We start from the raw sequence: 23,227 nt of genomic DNA on the forward strand, positions 1-23,227 counted from the left end.
GGAGAAAGTTCACAAGTTCACTTCCCCAACGGAGGCCAAACTCTTTGCCCAGAAGATCCAAATGGAAACGGTAGAAGCAGAATGACTTATGTTAATAGGTACTGCCAATGCCAATTACACAGTGTAGGTATTTTGATAAGGCATAACTGAAGTTGCAAATGCAATTACTGTTCAAAAAGGATGGATTACTTGAATACAGTCGCAGGTGAATGTTGGGACAAAAGTTCAGATTCTAGGAATCTAACGATGTTCGCGGTTGGAAGTAGTGTACTTCAGGGTTTCACCCAGCTAGCTGGGTTGGGGGGTTTTGTTGTTGTGATGTTTGTAATGTTTGTAGCTTTTAGTTCTAATGTTCTAATGTGTGTTAACTCTCGGACATATATATTTAGAGCAAAAATAAAACTATTGTATGTTGTTTAGATGACACAAAAATTTGAAATTAAATATACTTCCTGGAATTGCAGAGGCTTGGGTACACCTAAAAAGATTAAGCAGGTTATGAACAAAATAAAAGATCTGGGCTCTAAAATAGTCTTCCTGCAGGAAACCCACACTCTTGAGGAGGAAAATATCAGAATTAGCAGGAGGTGGCAGGGATCGTTGTATGCATCATCATTTACATTAAGAGCCCGAGGAGTAATTACACTGATTCATAAATCGGTGCCTTTGCATGTTACAAATATTATAAAAGATAGATTTGGAAGATATTTGATTATTCAGGGATCACTTTTACATGAAAATTTCAATTTAGTGAATGTATATGGACCGAATATAGATGATGATCGATTCTTTACAAATTTATTTCTAACCATTTCTTCTCTCTCAGGTAAAACTATTATTGGTGGAGATTGGAACTGTGTTTTGAATCCAATCCTAGACCGATCTACTGGAACTGACCAGACTCATCATAAAAGCAGAGAAATCATCCAGAATTTTATGAAGGAATTACGGATATTTGGCGACATCAAAATCCTACCGATATTACCTACTCTTGTCACTCTAAAACATTTAACACATACTCCCGCATAGATTACTTTCTGATTTTGGCAGATTTGTTGCCTAATATGGGAGATAGTTTCTAAGATAGTATAACAATTTCAGACCATGCTTCATGTAACATAAAATATACTCATAAAGATTTATTGATAGATAGTGTTTACATCAAAAATGGCTCAAAGATGAATCTTTCATAGGATATGTAGGGAATAAAATTGATGAATATTTTTGTTTAAACACAACACAGACCACAGCCAGTATCAAGTGGGATGCCTTTAAGGCTTGTATAAGGGGTTATATCATTTCCTATACCTCTTCAAAATCTAAAGAACAGCGTAAGAAAAGACAACAGTTGGAAGAAAAAATAAAATATTTAGAGGAACAAATGTTTAGAGATAAAAATTCATATGTAGAAAAGGAGCTGTTGCTGTTAAAAGCACAATATAATAAAGCTACAGCGGACAGGGCAGCCTCTAACATACTTAGGTTAAATCAGTCTTTTTATGAACAGGGAGAAAAGCCTGGTAAGATTTTAGCATGGCAAATAAAAAAACTGGAAGCACAAAAAGACATAACAACAATAATAAATACAAATGGGGAGACAGTTGTGGATCCAATAGAGATAAATAATGAATTTAGAAATTATTATGAAAAACTTTATGATTCTCAAGACCATACAGACCTAAACACAAGAAAACTATTTTTAGACAAATTAAACATACCAACTATCACAGAAGAACTTGGCCTACAATTAGACTCAGACATTAGAGAAGATGAAATAATCAAAGTAATTGACAACATGAGCACAGGAAAAAAAGCTGGACCTGATGGGTTTCCAATCGACTTTTATAAAAAATTGAAAGGAAAGTTGGTAAGGCCAATATTGGAAATGTTACAGGAGGCTTTTATAGTTGGGGACCTCCCTAACTCAATGGCAAATGCATTAATTATTCTATTGCCTAAGCCTGGAAAATCTAGGGATAAATGTGAGAATATGAGGCCAATAAGCCTGCTTAATTCAGATCTTAAGATAATCAGCAAATTACTAGCAACTCGTTTACAGGAAACCCTTCCATTGATTATACATAGGGATCAAAATGGCTTTGTGTCAGGTCGGCAAGGTCTATACAATGTTAGGAGGGTTCTTAATGTTATTCAAGCATTAGATAACACTAAGGATACGGCCCTCCTATCCCTGGATGCTGAAAAAGCGTTTGATAGGATAGAATGGGCCTATCTTTTTGATGTGTTAAAACGATTTGGATTGGGACCAAAATTTCGAAAGTGGATACAACTATTATATTTACACCCAACTGCAGAGATTCTAACAAATAAGAACGTGTCTAAACCAATTTTAGTTAAACGTGGTTGTCGACAGGGATGTCCGTTATCTCCGTTGCTCTTTACTTTAGCAATGGAGCCCTTGGCTATAGCTGTACGGTCACATTCACACATAACCGGAATCATGGTTGGTCAGGTAGAACACAAGTTGTCGCTATATGCAGATGATATCATTTTATTCCTTTCACGACTAAATTCATCAATCCCAGCTTTGTTAAAACTAATTGATGGGTTTGGTCATATTTCAGGATATGTAATTAACAGATTAAAATCATCAATCTTATTGCTAGATAAAGGAGAGAGAGAAAATCCACCTGTAGCCGTTTCACAATTCGAATCAGTTTCTAAATTTACTTACTTAGGAATACTTATCCTTCCAAATTTAGATTTAATTGTTCAACATAATTATGAATCGATAAATAACGAAATTAAAGATAGTGTCAATAGATGGAGTCTTCTTCCCATGTCCCTTATAGGTCGAATTAATATTTACAAAATGAATATACTTCCAAAACTGTTGTATGTTTTTCAGAATTTTCCCTTGCCACCCCCTGCTGATTGGTTTAAAGCATTTAAGAAACTGCTTCTTGATTTTATATGGTCAAACAAACGTGCTAAAATAAGACTGTCACTACTCCATTTACCCTACGATGAAGGAGGCTTGATGTGCCCAAACATAGAATGGTACTATTGGGCAGCTCAGCTCAGATCTATAGGGTGCTATTTTTGTAAAAAGGACCCTCCCCAGTGGACAGAAATGGAAAGTGACATCTTGAGCCCTCCATTACCTTTGTACCTTCTTTCTGATACAGAAGTTAATTTGATGAAGAAAACTAAAAACCCAATAGTTAAAAACATGGTTAAAGTGTGGTATAATGTTAAAAGGCACATTAAAGAACCAGTTATTTTATCACGGCTAACCCCAATTTGGGGAAATCAGAACTTCCCCCCGGGGAGAGCCGATGCAGTGTTTAAACAATGGGCTTTAAATGGATTGGAGAAAATTCAAGATCTATATCCCACTGGCTCTGATAACATTTGACATGCTTAGACACAAATATAACATTCAAAGAAAATATTTTTTCAAGTATCTCCAACTTAGAAGTTATATAGGAACAAAACAAAAAAACCTATTGAAACCACCCAAATCTAAATTGGAAGAAATGATAAGTGAAAGTAGCCTTAAAAGAGGAGCAATCTCACAATTTTATAAATTATTGTTATCACACTCCCCAGATAATTCAACCTTGAAATTAGAAGCTTGGAAGAAAGATCTGAAAATAAATTTGTCACTAGATGAGTGGCAAGTGGTTTGCCGTAAGGCATATAAGCAAACTATAAACTCTCGGTTGAGATTGTTACAGTACAAGTGGCTTATGCGTGTTTATGTCACCCCTGTTAGACTAAACCAATACAATCCGAATATCCCAGACATATGTACAAAGTGTGGGGACGAAAAGGGTACACTGTTTCACTGTGTTTGGGAATGTAGAGAAATTAAAACATTTTGGGGTAAAATAAAGGAAACGGTGAAGTCTATTATTTCTAAAGACCTTCCTTTGGAACCTTCCTTTATAATTTTAGGTTTATACCCCAAGCACACAGTATATGCAAAAAAATGAGAAGTTGTTTATTGATATTTGTTTATTACAAGCTAAAATGTTGATTGCACTGTATTGGAAATGTAAAAAACGACCAAGTATTGGACAATGGGTTAAACAGATGTTGGCTACTCTTCCATTGGAACGCATTACATACTTGTTAAAAAGAAAAAAGGACTTGTTTGAAAGAATTTGGAAACCTTTCATGCTTTTTGCAGAAGGCACAGACTTAACTGAAGATCAAGAGGAGGAAGATGGTTAGGAAACATTACTCATTCACGGAACAGCTCGATATGAGCTGGTTGATACCTGATATCTTGTGTCAAAGGGCATTATTGATGTTATATATGGTATAATTGTATTTTGTGTCTGAGAGGATGTTCTGTTGTATGTCATTTAAATTCTAAAAAAAAAAAGACAAATAAACATATTGTTGGAAAAAAAATATATAAAATTTCTCATAAGCAATTTTTGAAGGGGACACAAATAATACAGTCAAATTGTACTTATGAAGATATGTCCCCACAGTGAAAAACATTACTTCTGTCATTATTATTGTAGCATGGAGACTCATGGAGTCATTGTGCTTATTTTCAAAGTTTTTCTCAGGTTCAATGACAAAGCAGATTTTTCTTCAAAACTATTTATTGCATTTTTTGTTATGTTGTTTATGGTCAAGCCATCAACATACAATAAAATTTAAACATGACTATTATTGTGAGTTCTATGCAAAAAAAACATCTGCAATTTAAAGCAAACTTACATTAATGACTGGACACTAAACAAAAGTACCAAATGTGTTTTTCCTGGTATCACTGGGCCTCACAAACTCTTGGCATATGATGTTTATGTTAAAGTTGTCCAGCTCGTCTTTCTGCATATTGCAGACTAACAGACTGTTAAGTCTGTCTTGGCCCATAGTAGCCCTTAGCCACGTCTTTAGTCTCCGCAATGCACTGAAGCTCCTCTCAGCTTCACATGAGGACACTGGATCCACCAACAAAATTCTGACAAGGACCTCAATCTGGTCAAACAAGCCTGAAGGGCCAGTGCTTTGGACAGGATCTTAGTCCGTATTCAATAAGCCTTTAGGTAAAAGGAGGTGTAAGAATGAGGATCTTTCCCCTTTTTTAGCATGAGAAATATTAGCTTGGGCAAGAGGTTCAGGTTGTTGAACCTGTCCAATAGGAGAGAGGACAACTGGGGCCATAACTTTTTATAGAACTCTGAAGGAAAGCCATCGGGTCTGGGACATTAACCACTTTGCGAAGCAGCCGCCATGGTGGTCAGTTCAGTTACAGTGAGAGTGATAGTGTCATCTAAATCATTCACAGCCACACATTCCTATGAAGGAATGACTAAATCCCTAAAGAAACTATTGAACTCTAGACAACAAGAGAGAGGAGAAAAGAGAGATGTAAAAATGCTTGAATGCATTATTAATTTCTAGAGGATTTGCTCGTAATAATGAGACCTTGTTTGCATCAGTAGTTCAGCAGTATGTTGAGACACTAGAAATTCATACTCTGCTTGAATCATTAGGTGCTCCTTATGAACATCAGCAGATGGGGAGAAACATATCAATTGTCAAGATCTGCTTCACGCTGTGTTAAATATGCCATCTTCTCCTTCCACAGCTCTCTATCATTGCTTACATATCAGATAATCTGCCCACTGGTATCAGTCTGCAAGGTTTCCAGCGATATGGAAACAAATACATATGGAGATTTATTTAAAGAAAGAAAATTGGCAATTTGTTGTGAAATAAAATCAACAAAGAAAGCAACTGAGTGTTTAACCGTCAAGGACACCATGTTCTAACAAAATTTTCGAGGAGACTGGAGCATGATCTGAGAAAGCTATTTTATCATAGCTACTCAGATTTTGAGCAAGAAGTCTCTTATCAACTGCTCTTATCGACAATAGATAAACTATAGTGAGATGTTGGATATTTAAGTTATTTAATTTGTATGTTGATATTTTTTGCAGTCTGATTTAAATATAATTCATTGCAGCTCTGAAGATAATTCTAAAGGTTCTAAACAAAAATAAATAAAAGACATTCCTTCCTTTGTTAAAAGGTTCTAAAAAAACTGAAAACAACCCATTTGTTGATTTGTTGTTACAATCGTTCTTAGTAATTGCTCATCCTGAATATAAAATATAATTGTTAAAATAAAAGCAATTTTATTATTATATTATATTATTATATTAATATATTTTATTATATTAATTAAGTCTTTATTCCACTTTGTCATTTTTAAAACTGAAATACTGTCAAACAGAAATTCTAACTATGAACAAAAAACATATCATTTAAAATTTAAATTAAGCATATTTGCAAATTAAAATGTATATGAAGAATCGTTTTGGAAGCGGATCGTGGATCCCAGAATCGTAATTGGATCGGATCGCGACGTACCTAAAGATTCCCACCCCTAAGTGATAGTCACATAATGTTGGTGGGCTTGAGAGGTCTGGTGTGCTGTAAATTTTTCAGTGGCTTTCTTCCAATTTCTAAAGCCTGTACTAACGAAAGCAGCATCAGGTCTATGACCTAAAGAGGACTGGTTTGAAACACCTTTGCTGAAGTAAAAACATAACACCCCTTACACTGATGGACTGTAATTTAGCCATGGAAAGTCTTGATACCATTTCTCTTGAAATGTCAATGACTTCTTTGAAAACATTTGTTTTTCGATACACTGGGGAGGTAGTTGTGCAGGCACTGAGATCTAAACTAAAAACTGTGCTCCCTGTGCTGCTGCTGGCAATATCATCTCTTTGTTCTGCTGTCTCCGGCTCCCTCCCTGGTTCTGAATCTGCCCCTTCCTCTACTCTCACTGTCTCAGAACAGACTGACTCCTGAAGCAGAAATAATGCAGGAAAAGATGTTTTCCATACTCATAATAGCTAACTTGTTTACATTACACTTGTTAAATTGACAGATCATACTGTAAATTGGTGAGCCTGTGATGTCCATCTACTGAACAGCCACAACTTCGAAAACATTAAAGAAATTGTTCATCCAAAAAAAATTGTCATTATCCCTTCAATAAATGCACAACACACTTACCTGACACTACATATGAATGGCCCTGCTCTACCTGTCCCTCAATAATTTATGTCTCCTTTGCCTGCTATTGATATTGTGACATTAGTATTTTCATAAGCACCCATTCTTAAAGCCAAATTGCCATAATATGTGAACTTTTCGTAGTTACTTGGCGTTTAGGTGCACTGAAAAATGTTCCTATGTCCATTTTCCTTTTCTCTGTCATTTTATCTAGTCTATGACACTGCAAGGCAAGGCGAGTTTATTTATGCTGTAGCACATTTCATACACAATGGTAATTAAAAGTGCTTTACATAAAGAAAGTAAAACTATCATAAAATAATCACAAAAAAGGTTTAAATTTGTATTTAAAATGAATTAAGACACTTAAAAACAGAATAGAAACTGATTATACAAAAAAATACAGTGGGGTCAGTTCGGACGTAGCACAGTGGTCATTTAGTAAATGCACAGCTAAACAATATGCTAACTGTGGCCGTTAATGTTAAGTTAATATTATGCTAAGTCGTCACAAATAAAACAATGCATTGGAAACTGCTTTGGCGCGTTAGTTGCAGTGCACTATGGAACAAGTTATTGTAAACAAGCGAACGTTAACTAAATAAGTAATATTTTAATCGCTAATATATCTGATTCATGGAAAATTACATCGGTAATCAGCATTTTTGCCTAAACTAATTTATGAATGAGTCTGCATTAACTACATTAAAGATAATCGCTTTATTTAAATTGAATAAAATACTCTACTTATTGGAGTTCAACATTAATAGAGCCGCAGCCACACACCTGACTCGTGTGTGTAGAGTAGGTAAGATGAACTGGGAAAGCAGGCAGCAGGCCAAACCACTGTGGGGAAGGGGGGGGACGCAACTGTTTCTAAAGGCATTGTTTGCGTTTGTTTTATTTTCTACTTACACAATTATTTTAGGTATAGATACATATATTTTTCACAATAGAGAGTGCGTTTTTTAAAATAATTTATTTGGGGGGGGGGCAACCCTCGGATGGGGGAGGGGGCATGTCCCCTCCGTCCCCCCCCGCGATTTACGCCCAAGATTATAATGAATAATTGTGGGGTTTATTGCTTCCGTAGGATAAGCAGTTTGGAAAATGGATGGATGGATTATAATGAATAATTGTGGGGTTTATTGCTTTCGGGATAGGCTCCGGACACCCCGAGTTCCAGTAAGATAAGCGGTTTGGAAAATGGAAATGGAAATTGTGGGGTTTACAGAAAAAAAACTGTAATGGCGATTATAGCTAACATTAGGTACTTGGATGAATTTTTCAGGTTTCCTGTACAGAGCTAAATCCAAATCCACTGCAAGCAGCTTGTTGAGCAGATTACAGAACTGTTTACTTTTTAAAAATCGGACCAGTTATTCAAAAGTTATCGCAATTTAAAGGTTACTAATATGCAGGCAAGTCGTTAATGCTTTTCTAGAACAAAAGGAACAAAAAACTGTGATTTTTAAAATCGTTTTCACCAGAAAACCTCATTTAAAGCTTTGTAGCTTGAAAACAAGGGCCTCAACCCACATACTTTTCTGTATCGAGGATACCTTAAACAGTTCCTGATCCTTGGGGATGGAAATGATTATCACTTGACCTTGACCTTTGACTTGAAATAAATCACAGGGCCCTGATGGCATCTTACCTATAGTGTTAAAAGAGATGAGGGATATTATTTGCCGACCCTTAACTTTACTGTTTCAAAAATCCTTATCTGAAGGTGTGGTACCTTCTGATTGGAAGCACGCCTTCATAACGCCCATTTTCAAAAAAGGGGATAGAAGTAATTTGTCTAACTATAGGCCAATCAGTCTAACTTGTATAACTGGTAAAGTTATGGAGGCTATAATCAAAGAGAAAATGATAGATTACCTGGACTCCAATAACATTTTGCGGGATAGCCAGCATGGATTTAGGAGAGGTAGATCCTGTTTAACAAATCTGTTGGAGTTTTTTGAGGAAGCTACTCAGGAAGTTGATGATAAGAAGGCCTATAATGTCATCTACTTAGATTTCCAAAAGGCTTTTGATGTTGTCCCCCACAAGAGGCTCCTACTTAAACTCAAAGCGACTGGTATTTTAGGTACCGTAGCGACCTGGATTGATAACTGGTTAACAGATAGGAAACATCGAGTAGTTATAAGAGGCACAATGTCACAGTGGGCTTGCGTTCATAGTGGGGTACCGCAGGGTTCGATTTTAGGACCACTATTGTTCCTAATTTACATAAATGATATGGATACCAATATATACAGTAAACTGGTGAAATTTGCAGATGACACCAAGGTGGGTGGTGTAGCAGATACTGAATTAGTGGCTCAGCAGCTACAGCGGGATCTTGATTTAATTAGTGACTGGGCCGATACCTGGCAGATGAAATTTAACGTCGATAAATGTAAGGTACTCCATCTAGGGAGCAGAAATATAAAGTACAGGTATTTCATGGGTGTCACTGAAATAAAGGTAGCTGATCATGAGAAAGACCTTGGTGTGTATGTTGATGCTTCCATGTCCCATTCTCGCCAGTGTGGGGAAGCAATAAAAAAGGCCAATAGGATGTTGGGGTATATCTCCAGGTGTGTGGAGTTTAAGTCAAGGGAGGTAATGCTAAGATTATGCAATTCCTTGGTGAGACCTCACCTAGAATATTGTGTGCAGGTTTGGTCACCATATCTTAAAAAGGACATTGTGGCCTTAGAAAAGGTGCAGCGTAGGGCCACAAAAATGATTCCTGGTCTTAGAGGAATGTCATACGAGGAACGGTTACTTGAGCTAAATCTGTTCAGTCTCAAGCAAAGGAGATTGAGGGGGGACATGATCCAGGTATATAAGATTCTAACAGGTTTGGATGCTGTTCAACCAAATAGTTACTTCAGCATTAGTTTAAATACACGAACTCGTGGCCATAGGTGGAAATTAGCGGGAGAACATTTCAAGCTGGATTTAAGGAAGCACTTCTTTACGCAGCGTGTAGTCAGAGTATGGAATAGCCTTCCTGATAATGTAGTGCAAGCTGAATCCTTGGGTTCCTTTAAATCAGAGCTAGATAAGATTTTAACGACTCTGAGCTATTAGTTTAGTTCTCCCCAAGCGAGCTTGATGGGCCGAATGGCCTCCTCTCGTTTGTATAGTTCTTATGTTCTTATGTTCTTATGACGCTGAATACGAGCTGAAAATTAAGGGACATCTGAAATATGGCAAGTAGCATATCAAAGAAAGGGAATTTTTCATAGATTAAGAATCTGAAAAGAATATACTTTTATTCGGTAATACAACTGAGAAATTACCTGTTAAAAGTTTCTTCTATGTGGCCCAGAACTGGCATTCATTTGCCCAAATTTGAGGCTTCGGGAGTTATTAATCCATGAATCAGTAACCAGTCTGTTTTCAATTCAGTACTATGCACTGCTGGGTATATCCAAATGGCCAAAGACAGTGTAAGTCTGTTATCACACAAAATTTTCCTTAATCCCCACCCCCCCCCCCCCCCCCCCCCACACACACACAGTACACACGCCCACTCCAGTCAGTCAAACTACCTCAAACTGCCCATTAACAATGTCAAGTATGACCTCTTCTAATTTGAGTTTGCTATCTTCAGCATCCTCTCTCATCTTCATCTAGACCCCAATAACTAATAGCAAATGCTTGCCCCAGTTGTGCATAAACCTTGAATTTAAGAACTTTTCCGTTGTATGGCATTTCCGTGACATTTTCTCCATCTTCATCATCTTCCCAAATGTGTCGAACATATTTTCCAACAATGGACTCTGGGTTCTTTATTAACCCCATGACCAACTTCTCAGAGGCAGAGGAGACTGATGGAAACAGGTCTTGAAGCTTCTGTTCCCCTCGTACAACCTTCTGTAAATCCTTTTCAAGACCTTTCCTATCTTTTTTTTTTCTTTTCCTCTGTTTTTCAGCTAGCCACAGCTTCTTCTTTTTTTCAATGACCTCAGCTCGCTCTTTCCTTATTTTCCTCACCCTGGCTGCATGACTGATGGCAAATCTTACCAGGCACTGCTGCTCGTCAAGGGTTTTGGATTCAAGCCAATCTAGAGTGTGGTTTTTCCTAGACCTCACTTTGCCATCAATGAACCCTGTGGTGGCATTTGGAGCTCTACGGAACTGATGGTCAGTGAGGCCTAGGGTTTGCTATGCAAAAATGTTGTGTAATGGGGCTGAAACAGTTTGCTCTATCATCACAGGAGTGGGATTGGACAGGGATCCCTCAAGGTAAGCTCGGAGTTGTTTGTTAATCACCTGAAGTGTTCCTGCAGCAAGAAGGGAGAGAGTTCTTTTTAATTCTGCTTTACACTGGACTGGATCTTGTTGCAGACTGGTGCGGACATCATCAACTGGAAGGGCATCACCAAACACATCAATACTGCTCTGCAGGATGGAGAGTGGATGATCTTCTAATGACCTCAGGTTGGATACAGCAGTCTGAAGGGGAGCTGCCATCTCAAGATTTGTCTTACCAGCACTGTTCTTATAAAACAGCCTCATCCAGGGAGCAGACAAGTATTTACCAAGCAAACCAAGCAACCTTAGATGCAGCACCAAATGTTCATTTTCTAGGTCAAGCGTTAGTGCTTCTTTGAGCTTGACTGCTGTCCCAGAGTCTTCCTTGAAATATTCAATCAACTGATTTTTATACCTGTAAATAACACCTGCAAGATGAAAAAGTACGTGGAGCCTATTTCCCACATAACGGACAAACATTCCTGGCTTAACATTGTTTCTTTTCAAGAAGAGTTTAAATCCAGAGGGATCTCCCTTGCCCTGTTTGTAGCGCATTTTACTTATACCATAAACTAGGTTTGCAGCCTTGCAAGCTCTTCCATATGTTTTGCTTTCGATTTTGAATTCTGCATCACATTCTTTAAGAACTGACCTGGCCTTGTTGGCTACACCATCCAGTGGGTGTAGATTACAGTTCAGTTCCAAAATTACCAAGTTAAAGTCATTCCTCAGCTTTTCCACGACAGAGTGATTCACCGCTACACGGTCTGTTAGGGTATTTTTCAAATGGCTGATTACTTGCTGTTGCAATTCCATCTGGTTAACCTGAAAGCACTTGGCATATGAGGTGGTGACATCTTCAATACTTTCCTTGATGTGGTCTGTGTAATCAGCAGTAGCTCCTCCGGCTAAGACAGCTATCTGTAGAACATAGCCCCGGGGTGGCTGAGTGGGAAGATTAGCATGAACCTCATTTACATGCTCGCCATCAAGACTGGTAGCGTCCCAGCTTAATGTTATGTTGTCATTTTCTTTAAGTGCCTCAGCAATCTGTATGTCTGCCAATACACCCATTTCATACGCCATCTGGCTAAAAGTAGAAGGATTGGGAACACTTGTTAAGTCAACCCCTACAATACCTTTCAAAATGGATGCCATAAAGATGTTTCTTCAGCATAATTTTGCATTATTTCACATTCGGATGCTTTTATTTGGGCAAACTAGATCATCTTTTACGATGCACTTTTCATCGATGTTTTTTGATGGAAGCAGCCGCTCGGTCCTCTTTTATACTATACTAATGTAGTACATGTCGATAAAATTATTGCATGTTTTTAATGTCATTAAAACTTGTGGTCTTTATTTTTATTGGGGGTGCTCTTATATCGAAGTGATGATGATAGACAGCTATTTGGTTAGTAAAATCTTCCCAAACTTCAAAAAATGTCACTGATCCCTAAAACGGCGGTGTAATTTGCCGGGGTGTCCACGATAAAATATGCGGAATGGTGGGAGATTGGCTATGCGAACGGAAATCCGGCACTAAACAATACAGACAGTTTTCTTTTTAATACGGCGCGAACCCGTAATAAACAGGACGGTAGGCACAGCCCGCCCCCCCCTGAGCACTGAGCGCGGACTGTACCGGTACACTGACCGGGGGCTGGGAACCCTTACGGTAATGGATGGTAAAATGTTTACCTAAAATGTTTAAGTAATTTGGGGCATTGCTTTCGTAATAAGGTAAATGCTTCAAGCTGACTATTACATTTAAAAAAAAAACAGTGTTAACAAGAATTAAAAAAATACTCTTAATTTCATCAGTGTTAACACAGTTCTCAGTAGCATTCATCTGGGTTTTCACTTGTGGAGCGCTGTTGTTTCCTATTCCATGTTAGTTAAGAGAGGTAAGGTGCTGTCTATAGATATTCCGGTTAGTGCAGTCCCTGGCTGTAGCAACACGATGTAAAGTTGTCGTAGTTTCCTGCTTAATCAAGAGTGGATGGCGTAGTTGGAAGTGATAGAGGGGGTGGTGATCCCTGAGGGAGGAGAGGGCCACGTATTGTTCCCTTCTGTATTGTATTGGCACATTTTTTATATTATTATTTAAAATGTCTTCTGTTGCTGTCACTTTTTTGACATTTTGTACATAGCCATAGTGTATTGGGCATCTTCTTTGACAAATTTGACGTTTCGATTAATTACGTTTTTTATTTTGCGTAATAAAATAAAACTACGACAAATTGATGACTGCACGTTTCATTTTTGTTGAAGTGGTTTGACTATACGCACAAGTCCCATAATGTGTAATAGTCTAACTAGTTTCTTTAGTAGTTTGCGGACAGTTCTGGTAAGATTTTGTTGGAGTTAAACTCCACCGAATCCGTTGATGAGGAAAAGATGCATTCGTGAGGCAAAGGATGGTTGTAAGTCAGCTCTTTATTCCTTGCACAGATCGATCTGGGAGCCACGCTCAGATGCACAAACAGTACATACCCAAGGAAGCTCAGCTCCCTGTTGTTTGTGTCTAGCTTTTATACCCCGTTTAGGGCATCTACTGTTCTTGTTGGTATCTTTCCAGTTGACGTAACATATAACTATTGTTTGGACATTGCTGGCGTTAGTCCCCACACCCGTTCCCTTTTACCATATCTTGTTATGTTGCAATTAAGCAGCGTCAGCGACCCCCTCTCTTGTTATGTCCCCGCAGGTCAAGCGTAAGCTTAATGTCCCCACAACCCTGTCAATGTACCTTCTGCTTTTCTAATTTTACTTACACTACAAGGAGGGCTGGAGCCCCCCTTCTCTTCCTGCCTGTGTTCCAGTTTGTTCCCATTTCTCAGGGTGACAAGGTTTAGCACGCAGCCTAGCCCCCCTTCAATTTCAATGTTCTCATGTCTTGGCTTTTCAAAAGGCACTATAGTCACATATTCACCTTTGCGCGTAGCATTGGTACGTGGGTGGCTTGCGACCGAAACAACGCAAACAACGTGTGAGTGGTTTCTCCGGGCAGTTCGCTCGAGGCTAACGTGGCTGGGGGAACGTGGTGTACCCGTCCCCATGCTAGGTCGGTCGCTGGTGACTGCGAGGTAAGTGCAGGGGGGGTTTGCAGTAAATTTTTAGGGAAGTCTTGTGCTGTCCATAGGGAGCGGCGGAGTGTATTGAGAGCTTTGCCTGTGGGGCGGTACCACGGCACAGAACTTGTCCCTTCTCTAGAGGATGACAGGGAAGATACTATTGCCTCACTCTGTGGGGAGCAACCGCCTTTTAACGGAGTGTAATGCTTATGTGTGTTGCCCATTGCACGTTTTGTCGGGTATGATTGCATACTTTGCTGTGTACGCGTGGGAGGGGGACATTCTAAAACGCTTAATGTGAAAAGGCTTAATGTAACTTAATGTACCAAAACAGCTACCACAAAAATCACCAAATTTCTCGCACATACAGTATATCTGGTCGTAAAGACTTACCTGACAAAAAAATCAAAACCGAAATGCTAATAATATGGACTTTATCTTACCTTAAGCGTTTTCCCCTCCATTGACGCCCATTATAAAGAAAAGGCTTAAAGTCCATATTCGTAGCATTTCGGTTTTGATTTCTTGTCAGGTAAAAGTCTTTATGACCAGATACATACGTGAAAAATTTGGTAATTTGTGGTGGCTGTTTTGATACATTAAGCTGCATTACGCTTTTTCACATTAAGCGTTTTAGAATGTCCCGTGGCAGGTATCCCCTTCTATTGCCCTAGGGAGGGTTGTAACCCTCGTCTGTATATTAATAAAGAATAATCCTTCTATTCCTGTCTCATGTATCTGGACCTCCCCAGCAATTTAACGAAATTTGGTGGCAGCGGTTACAAGTGAACCCGATTAAGTTTAGCGCTCATACTTCCGTCCATATGTTTAAGACCCACCTTGGCTGACTTAGCTGACATGTCCTGATTTCATAATCTTCGGATTTGTCATCTTTTCCTTCATCTAATTCCATGTTTTTAATTTCTTGTCATTTTCTTGCCATTTGAAATTATCAGACTTGAATGACACGTCAGCCTGTGCAGACAGCGATTTCAATGTTTTAATAAATTGGCCAGCAGGTGGGGGCAGTGCTCAATTTCATCAATGCCATTCAGAAAACTTTCAGGCTTTATGTCTTAATGAACAGCCTAGAAAAGGACAAAGCATTATATTACTGATGCATACAGCAGATCCCCAACTCAGGCTGTGTTGCATATTCTTAACAGTGCTACAGTATGTTCACACAGCCAGTACAAACAAACTTGCAAGATCTAGACTAGGGGTCACCAACCTTTTTAAAACGGAGAGCTACTTCACAGATACTGAGCCATACGAAGTTTGATATCAGTTTGAAACATATCTAAACTTCATGTATGATAAACATGTTTTAAAGGCTTTTTTTATATTCAATTTCAAATCTATATAAATGCAAATGTGATAGATTAGAAACAGGATAAAATTTAATTTTAGATGATGCTCGCTGGTGAGTTGTGCTATTTTTTAGAACAGGTCCACGGGCAACTCATGTGGTCATTGGGGGCATCCTTGGCGCACCATGTTGGTGACCCCTTATCTAGACCTACCACATCAGGTAGGAAGGTGCCTATTTCTACCAATCATTCAGACCATCAGACCCAAACCATACATTCAGTCATGCACAGGCACTCCACCAGAGGGCTCTACATTCTGTCCTACATCTGCTCACCTGTTAGACCCACACTCAGTCTCCATCCTGAATTCCACCTATTACTCGGACTATCTCACCCAAACCAGTCCTGTGGCCTGTTCTATGAAGCGGGGTTACTGGCTTACCGGGGAAACTTGTCGGATTTCTCGATCGGGACCTCCTACCGCTCTGCCATAGAGAGCATCCTAACATACGGCCTTACGGTGTGGTATGCGGGCTGCTGGTGGCCTCCTACCGCTCTGCCATAGAGAGCATCCTAACATACGGCCTTACGGTGTGGTATGCGGGCTGCTGGTGGCCTTCTACTGCTCTGCCATAGAGAGCATCCTAGCATACAGCCTTACGGTGTGGTATGCGGGCTGCTGGTGGCCTCCTACCGCTCTGCCATAGAGAGCATCCTAACATACGGCCTTACAGTGTGGTATGCGGGCTGCTGGTGGCCTTCTACCGCTCTGCCATAGAGAGCATCCTAAACATACGGCCTTACGGTGTGGTATGCGGGCTGCTGGTGGCCTCCTACCGCTCTGCCATAGAGAGCATCCTAACATACGGCCTTACGGTGTGGTATGCGGGCTGCTGGTGGCCTCCTACCGCTCTGCCGAGAGAGCATCCTAACATACGGCCTTACGGTGTGGTATGCGGGCTGCTGGTGGCCTCCTACCGCTCTGCCATAGAGAGCATCCTAACATATGGCCTTATAATGGGCGCCAATGTAATGTGTAGAGTGGCAAATAAACTGATTCACCATTTACTCTCATGTACATAACTTAAAATGTTGCTCTAAATGCAAATGTGTGAATGTAAATGTAAGCAGTAAAGCTACAATTTAAGTTCTGTTTGCATGGTGGAAAGAACATTTAATCTGTCTTTTAAGTGTGATTAGAAGATCTAATCCCTGTGTTCTTGTAATCAGATGGTCGCTGGTTGAAACCCAGCCACAGCACGTCTCTGGGTCCTTGAGCGAGGCCCTTAACCCCCAGCTCACTGGGCATCACTACGGGTGGCTGCCCTTCGCAGACAACTTACTCTGTTTACTCTAAAAAAAAGAGAGCAAGCTGAGGGAGAAATTCAGACAATTTCTCCACAGGGACCAATAAAGTATCAATTATCATTATTGTATGAGAGACTGTCTAATATCAGATTGATAACAGACTCATACTGTGCTGAGCTTGTCTGAGAGAGATGATTAGCAAATGCTCTCCCACAGTGTCTCAGCAATCTGTACAAAGAACTTTATATGCTCAGTATCTGCTCCTGTTTATCTAATTGTTCTCATTTTAACTGGATGTTAAGGAGTAAATTAATAAACGTTATGTAAGTGCACATTAGAATGCTTTTTCACTGTTACTTAAATTTCCATATGAACAGCCTATCAGATCAGCCTGATGTGTGTCTCTCTGTTTCCTCTCTGTTTCCTGCCCTTTCATCCCGACCACGACCATGATCTCTCACTTAGCAGCAGAGCAGTTTATTCTAAACAGTGGAACCGCAAAGATGTTCAGACTCTTTGGTCTTCTCATTTTCATTAGTAAGGCCCTAAAATATAAATTATTTTTTGGATTTTAATTTTCATTTTTCATTTATCTGTATGATGTGATCAGTGGAATTTGGCCATTTAATCTTCATCATAGTTAATAGTTATTTAGATTATGTCTTATTTGATTATGATTTTTTTGTTTTTCTGTTTTTGCAGACACTGCACTGACTACAGATGTTGTTCAGCCCAGTCACCTGATGAGGGTTCAGCTTGGAGACAGTGTGACCCTGACATGCTTCTGTCCAGAAGATGTTTCTTATGTTGCTTGGTTCAAACAAGCTGCTGGTCAGAAGCCCCAGCCCATGGCGAAAGCACTTCTCTATGTACCTGGTGAATTTTACAAGGAATATAAAAACATAAAACGTTACTCCTTACTGAATGCAGAGGGGAGTTTTAACCTCACTATTTCTAACGTGGAGCCGTCAGATTCTGCAGTGTATTATTGTGCTGCTGTGTTTCTTCATGAGGTCACCTTTGGGAATGGAACCTTTGTCATAATCACAGGTAAATAAGATTCCAGCTATTTTCATATTTGTCAGTAAGATTATTCCCTGTAAAATATTTTTGACAGTTGAGTTGTTTCTCAATATAAAATTAGCAAAGATACCTTATTGTCTGCTTTGTTCCATAAATGTTTTTCTAAACAACATCAAACAAAAATAATTTATTATAATTTGTATTATTATTATTATACAATTTGTAGCATTTTGCTTGCTGTCAGTAATCTTCAGCCAAAAGCCTAACCTTCTCTTTATACAGATGTTAAAGGTAGACTTTACAGCCTCTTCAAAATAAATGAAATAAAAAATGTTTCAGTTGCTATATACAGTATAGGACTGAGCAAAAATCTTAAGCAACAAAAGAAAATTATTTTTGACGTTATTTATCTGAGCAGTCAGTGTGTATTCACTCTGAACAAAAATGCATGATTTAACATAAGAACTAGGGATGTGCACCATTCAGAACTGATTTGAGAATGAAATTCTCAAATACGTATCTTAAAATTCAGGATTTTGAATACGTATATGAACTTGAATTTCAATTCATTTTGTTAATCTGAATTACATTTGAATTGTTGAAAACAGGTTGTGGCATTGAAATTCATATTTGAATTTAAAGAAGAATGAAAAAGGGTTTGGATTCAGATTCAAGTTCATATATGTACTGTAGGTGTAGCTTTTAACTATACAGTATATTATTTAAATATGAATTATACATAAACACATTAACATTATTGTCATTGGTAGGAAGAGCTGGGTGTCTCTCCTTAAAAGTCAGTGTTGGCTGCAGTGACTGCAGTTTCTAACCTAAGAAACGTCCCAAACACTTTTCCTGCATCAAAAGTCAAACTAGTGCCTATTCCTGCCATGAAAGCTTCACATAATGTCACCGATACCTGAGCCAACCATGTTTATCAGAGGATGCCAACCCTTTGGCTGCAGCTTTCTCTGCACACGCTGAGAGAGTCTTCAGTGTAGCAGGAAAAGATTTCAGGCCAGAAGATTGCAAATTAAATCATGAAACCTTTGAAGATATTATGCTGACTAATATGGAATATTATTTAACACTATATAACGTAGAATACAAGTATTATGATATTATTAAAAAGTATGCCAAATATCCATGATGTAATCATTACAATATAAACATTATAATGTAATCAACACAATGTAATCAACTGAGTATGTATTTGCACCTTTTGTTAGTTTGAGATTCTGTTAGCTACTTTATGTTAGTCCTGAATCTATGAATATTCACTTTTATTAACGTATATTTTATCACTATGTTAAAGGACAAATATATTATCAACCTTTTAGTTAGACAATGTGTAAAAGGCTGAAACTGCCTAGGTTTACTACTGAAGGAAGGGATTCGCCTGAGTTCACCAGAAGTTCACGGCTGAGCATTTTTAAAAAACCAAGTAGAGCTGCTCGCGCCACCGTTATGTTCAGCCGAGAGACCAAACGGTAAAAGAAATAATGGACAAACTTATAACCTAGGGGTGTGGATTAAGGGAAAAAACAATTATTGTGAATGGCTGAAGGAATGATGATGCTTAAGTGACGAGATATTGCTGCTGCCCCCGCGACCCGACACCGGATTAAGCGGGAGATGATGGATGGATGGATGGATGGATGGATGGATGGATGGATGGATGGATGGATGGATGGACACAATTTTACGTGTCCAGCCTTGGTTGTAACTTCATTGTTGCAATAAAGACTGAATTCTGGATACTGCACAAGCCGACCTCTGACTTCTGATTTGGCGGGGAAGGAGAAAAAACCACGACACTAAATGTAATAATAATGAAAAATTAGCAATGTGTATTGGAATAAAGCATAATTGCATTTGCCATGACCAAGTAATTCCTTTTGCTATGAATACTTTTTCTTTAATGTTAAAAGATAGACAAACTAGTAATTGGCAAACAGTAAGAAGCAAAGATAATACATTTGGCTCTTGAATTAAATCATGCAGGTACTACAGCAAAATGCTCAAAAATACCAAAACACTTCAACAGCTAAATATGCAAAAACAATAAATACCTTCCTGTGGAAAAGGGGCAACATAAACCAAATGTAAATTGACAGAGTCACAAAAATCATGAAAATACAAAGTACACTTAACACACTTCATTTCTTTGAATTGAAAATAATAAAATTCATCTACCTTCATACACTAATACCAGACATTATATGATTATAATGTTTGTTATATAATTTTTATTTAGTTATTATGTAGGTGCAGTTAATGTATAGTGTTACCGGATATATACTAATAAGCAGTAATACAATAAAAAGAGACAAGAATGTCAGCTGTTGTCCAAGAAGTTACTGATTTCTTGGATGGCTAGAAGAACATCGATTCAGTTCCCAAACCTCTCAAAAAATCTGTAAGAAAAATTTTTGAGGATCTGTGTTTTCCATTGTGACTTTCAAAGGGCTGTCATCATGACTATTTTGCTTTTCAGGTAAAGACTCCAACAGCAGGACTGTGGTACAGCAGCCTGTGTCTGACACATTGCAGCCAGGAGACTCTGTGAGCCTGCAGTGTACGATAGAGACTGGGAGCTGTGCAGGAGAACACAGTGTTTACTGGTTCAGACATGGATCAGGAGAATCCCTTCCTGGAGTCATTTACAGCCACGGAAACAGCAGTGATGAGTGTGAGAAGAGCCCTGAGGCTGGATCTCCTACACGGAGCTGCGTCTACAGCCTCCCCAAGGGGAACCTCAGCCTCTCCGATGCTGGGACTTACTACTGCGCCGTGGCCATGTGTGGGGAGATGCTGTTTGGCAACGGCACACAGCTGGACATAGATGGTAAGCTTTAAAAAGAGTCCATGAAACCATTTCAAAATCCAAATGCAAAAAAATCCAGCAGTCAGAAATGAGAGTGTAAATCCATTATTATCGCTGTACTGTGGTATATCATCAGTTTCATCATGCCAGTTACATTAGACGTTTTTTTCTTCAGGATTCCATTGTTCTTCAGAGATGATGGTGCTTATCTGTCTCTCCATTATAAGAGCTGGACTTCTACTCTGTGCTCTGCTGATATTCACCCTCTGCTATGGCGCAGTCAAGGTATCCTAGTCAATGTGTACTTTACAAATTCCTCTGGCGGAATTTTTATTGAGCTTAAGCTGTTATCGTAGAAGCTGATACCTTGCAAAAGACAATCTTCACATTTTATTTTAAATCAATTGTGAATACATTTTAATCAATATGTTCAGTCTGAAAAAAATATTTGCATGATTTCTACAATCTGATATCTGCCATTTAACTAATTCTGTCATAGCAATAGATTGTAGTCTGTGATGTTTTATCTGTTAATTTATCATCTCTTACTTAGCAACGAAGAATGATACAATGATACTTTCTGCATATAGGCTGTTCAGAAATGCCTTTTCCATTGGTTTTTAAGCCTGACAGTTCACTCGAAACATGTGAAATGAAAAAAGTGGGTCAAATTACTTTTACTTTTTCCATTACTTAATGCAATATATACTATGCAACGTGTCCATTTAAATTTATACAATTTTCAATGTTAGGGAATGAGCTGTAAATAATGATCTATTATATTTTGTTTATGGTAATTAAACTCAGCTTAATCTCGGAAGTGTGGGTAAACTGGTAGAAATCATTCATTACTTTGGATAATTCTGTACAAAATTATATAGTTGAAAGAGAAAAACGTTTTACAATCTGTAAGCTTATGGTTAAATCTTTGGAAGCAGCTGCTCATTTTGTGTGTTTAGAGGGATGGGATTAAAGCAATATGAACTTTTGCTGTTTTAAGGTAAAATTATTCTATTTCATTTTAGCTGTTCACAGGATCTGAATTTGTCATATATTATGTATGAACTAGTGTAGAAGAGGGTATATTCATGTATACTGTTAAGTTGCATATATGTGCTGTTATACGACTCAAATCATGTGTGTACGTTCCTTATTATGGGATATATGTATGTGTGCAAATGAAGATTTTTGTCCCAGATAAAGGAAACATATAATGTGTGAGTGTAATTTCTTTCCTCCATTAATTATAATAAATTTTCTGGTTGTCTCAGGCAGCGTTAATTTTTGCAAGAGTTTTTTATTTTTATTTTAAGAGTTTTAGTCTTAGTCACTTACTGAAATCTGTAGTTGAATTAAAGTCAAATTTTAGTCTTTTATTTTTGCTTTGTTTTTGGTTTTTGTTAAGATTTAGTCAGTGGACCTTAATTTTAGTCTAATTTTAGTACATTTTTTTGTCATAATTTGCTCTGGCAGGTTAATGATACTGAAATGGATTTTGCTGAAGGATATTTCTCCTTGAGAAGCAAGCAGACCTTATACATAAGCAGACATTACAGTATACATAAGCAGACTCTATACATAAGCAGACCCTATACATAAGCAGACCTTATACATAACCAGACATTACAGTATACATAAGCAGACATTATACATAAGCAGACATTACAGTATACATAAGCAGACCCTATACATAAGCAGACCCTATACATAAGCAGACCCTATACATAAGCAGACCCTATACATAAGCAGACATTACATTATACATAAGCAGACCCTATACATAAGCAGACATTACAGTATACGTAAGCAGACATTATACAAATGCAGACATTACAGTATACATAAGCAGACCTTATACATAAGCAGGCAATACAGTATACATAAGCAGACCCTATACATAAGCAAACATTATACATAAGCAGACATTACAGAATACATAAGCAGACCTTATACATAAGCAGACATTACAGTATACATAAGCAGACATTATACATAAGCAGACATTACAGTATACATAAGCAGACATTATACAAATGCAGACATTACAGTATACATAAGCAGACCTTATACATAAGCAGGCAATACAGTATACATAAGCAGACCCTATACATAAGCAAACATTATACATAAGCAGACATTACAGAATACATAAGCAGACCTTATACATAAGCAGACATTACAGTATACATAAGCAGACATTATACATAAGCAGACATTACAGAATACATAAGCAGACATTACAGTATACATAACCAGACCCTATACATAAGCAGACATTACAGTATACATAAGCAGACCTTATACATAAGCAGACATTATACAAAAGCAGACCTTATACATAAGCAGGCATTACAGTATACATAAGCAGACCTTATACATAAGCAGACATTATACATAAGCAGACCTTATAC

At 38.1% G+C, this 23,227-nt stretch overlaps 1 protein-coding gene across 1 annotated transcript; it reads left to right on the top strand.

Moving 5' to 3' along the window:
* The first annotated feature begins 17,439 nt into the window (after positions 1 to 17,439).
* On the top strand, positions 17,440 to 22,086 carry LOC125722382 (tyrosine-protein phosphatase non-receptor type substrate 1-like). The gene is made up of 4 exons (XM_048998541.1): positions 17,440 to 17,503; positions 17,669 to 18,016; positions 20,487 to 20,837; positions 20,992 to 22,086. The coding sequence occupies exons 1-4, from the start codon at positions 17,470 to 17,472 to the stop codon at positions 21,108 to 21,110; spliced, it is 852 nt and encodes a 283-aa protein (XP_048854498.1). The 5' UTR covers positions 17,440 to 17,469; the 3' UTR covers positions 21,111 to 22,086.
* Positions 22,087 to 23,227: the final 1,141 nt, after the last annotated feature.

This window comes from Brienomyrus brachyistius, unplaced genomic scaffold (assembly GCF_023856365.1).
Source record: "Brienomyrus brachyistius isolate T26 unplaced genomic scaffold, BBRACH_0.4 scaffold38, whole genome shotgun sequence".
Lineage (NCBI taxonomy): Eukaryota > Metazoa > Chordata > Actinopteri > Osteoglossiformes > Mormyridae > Brienomyrus > Brienomyrus brachyistius.

Bases quoted from the DNA above. Each gene is read 5' to 3' on its own strand.
- LOC125722382 (XM_048998541.1), top strand. From the start codon at position 17,470: ATGTTCAGACTCTTTGGTCTTCTCATTTTCATTA. The intron at 17,504-17,668 runs GTAAGGCCCTAA...CTGTTTTTGCAG, and splicing joins TGGTCTTCTCATTTTCATTA to ACACTGCACTGACTACAGAT. The intron at 20,838-20,991 runs GTAAGCTTTAAA...TTTTTTCTTCAG, and splicing joins CACACAGCTGGACATAGATG to GATTCCATTGTTCTTCAGAG.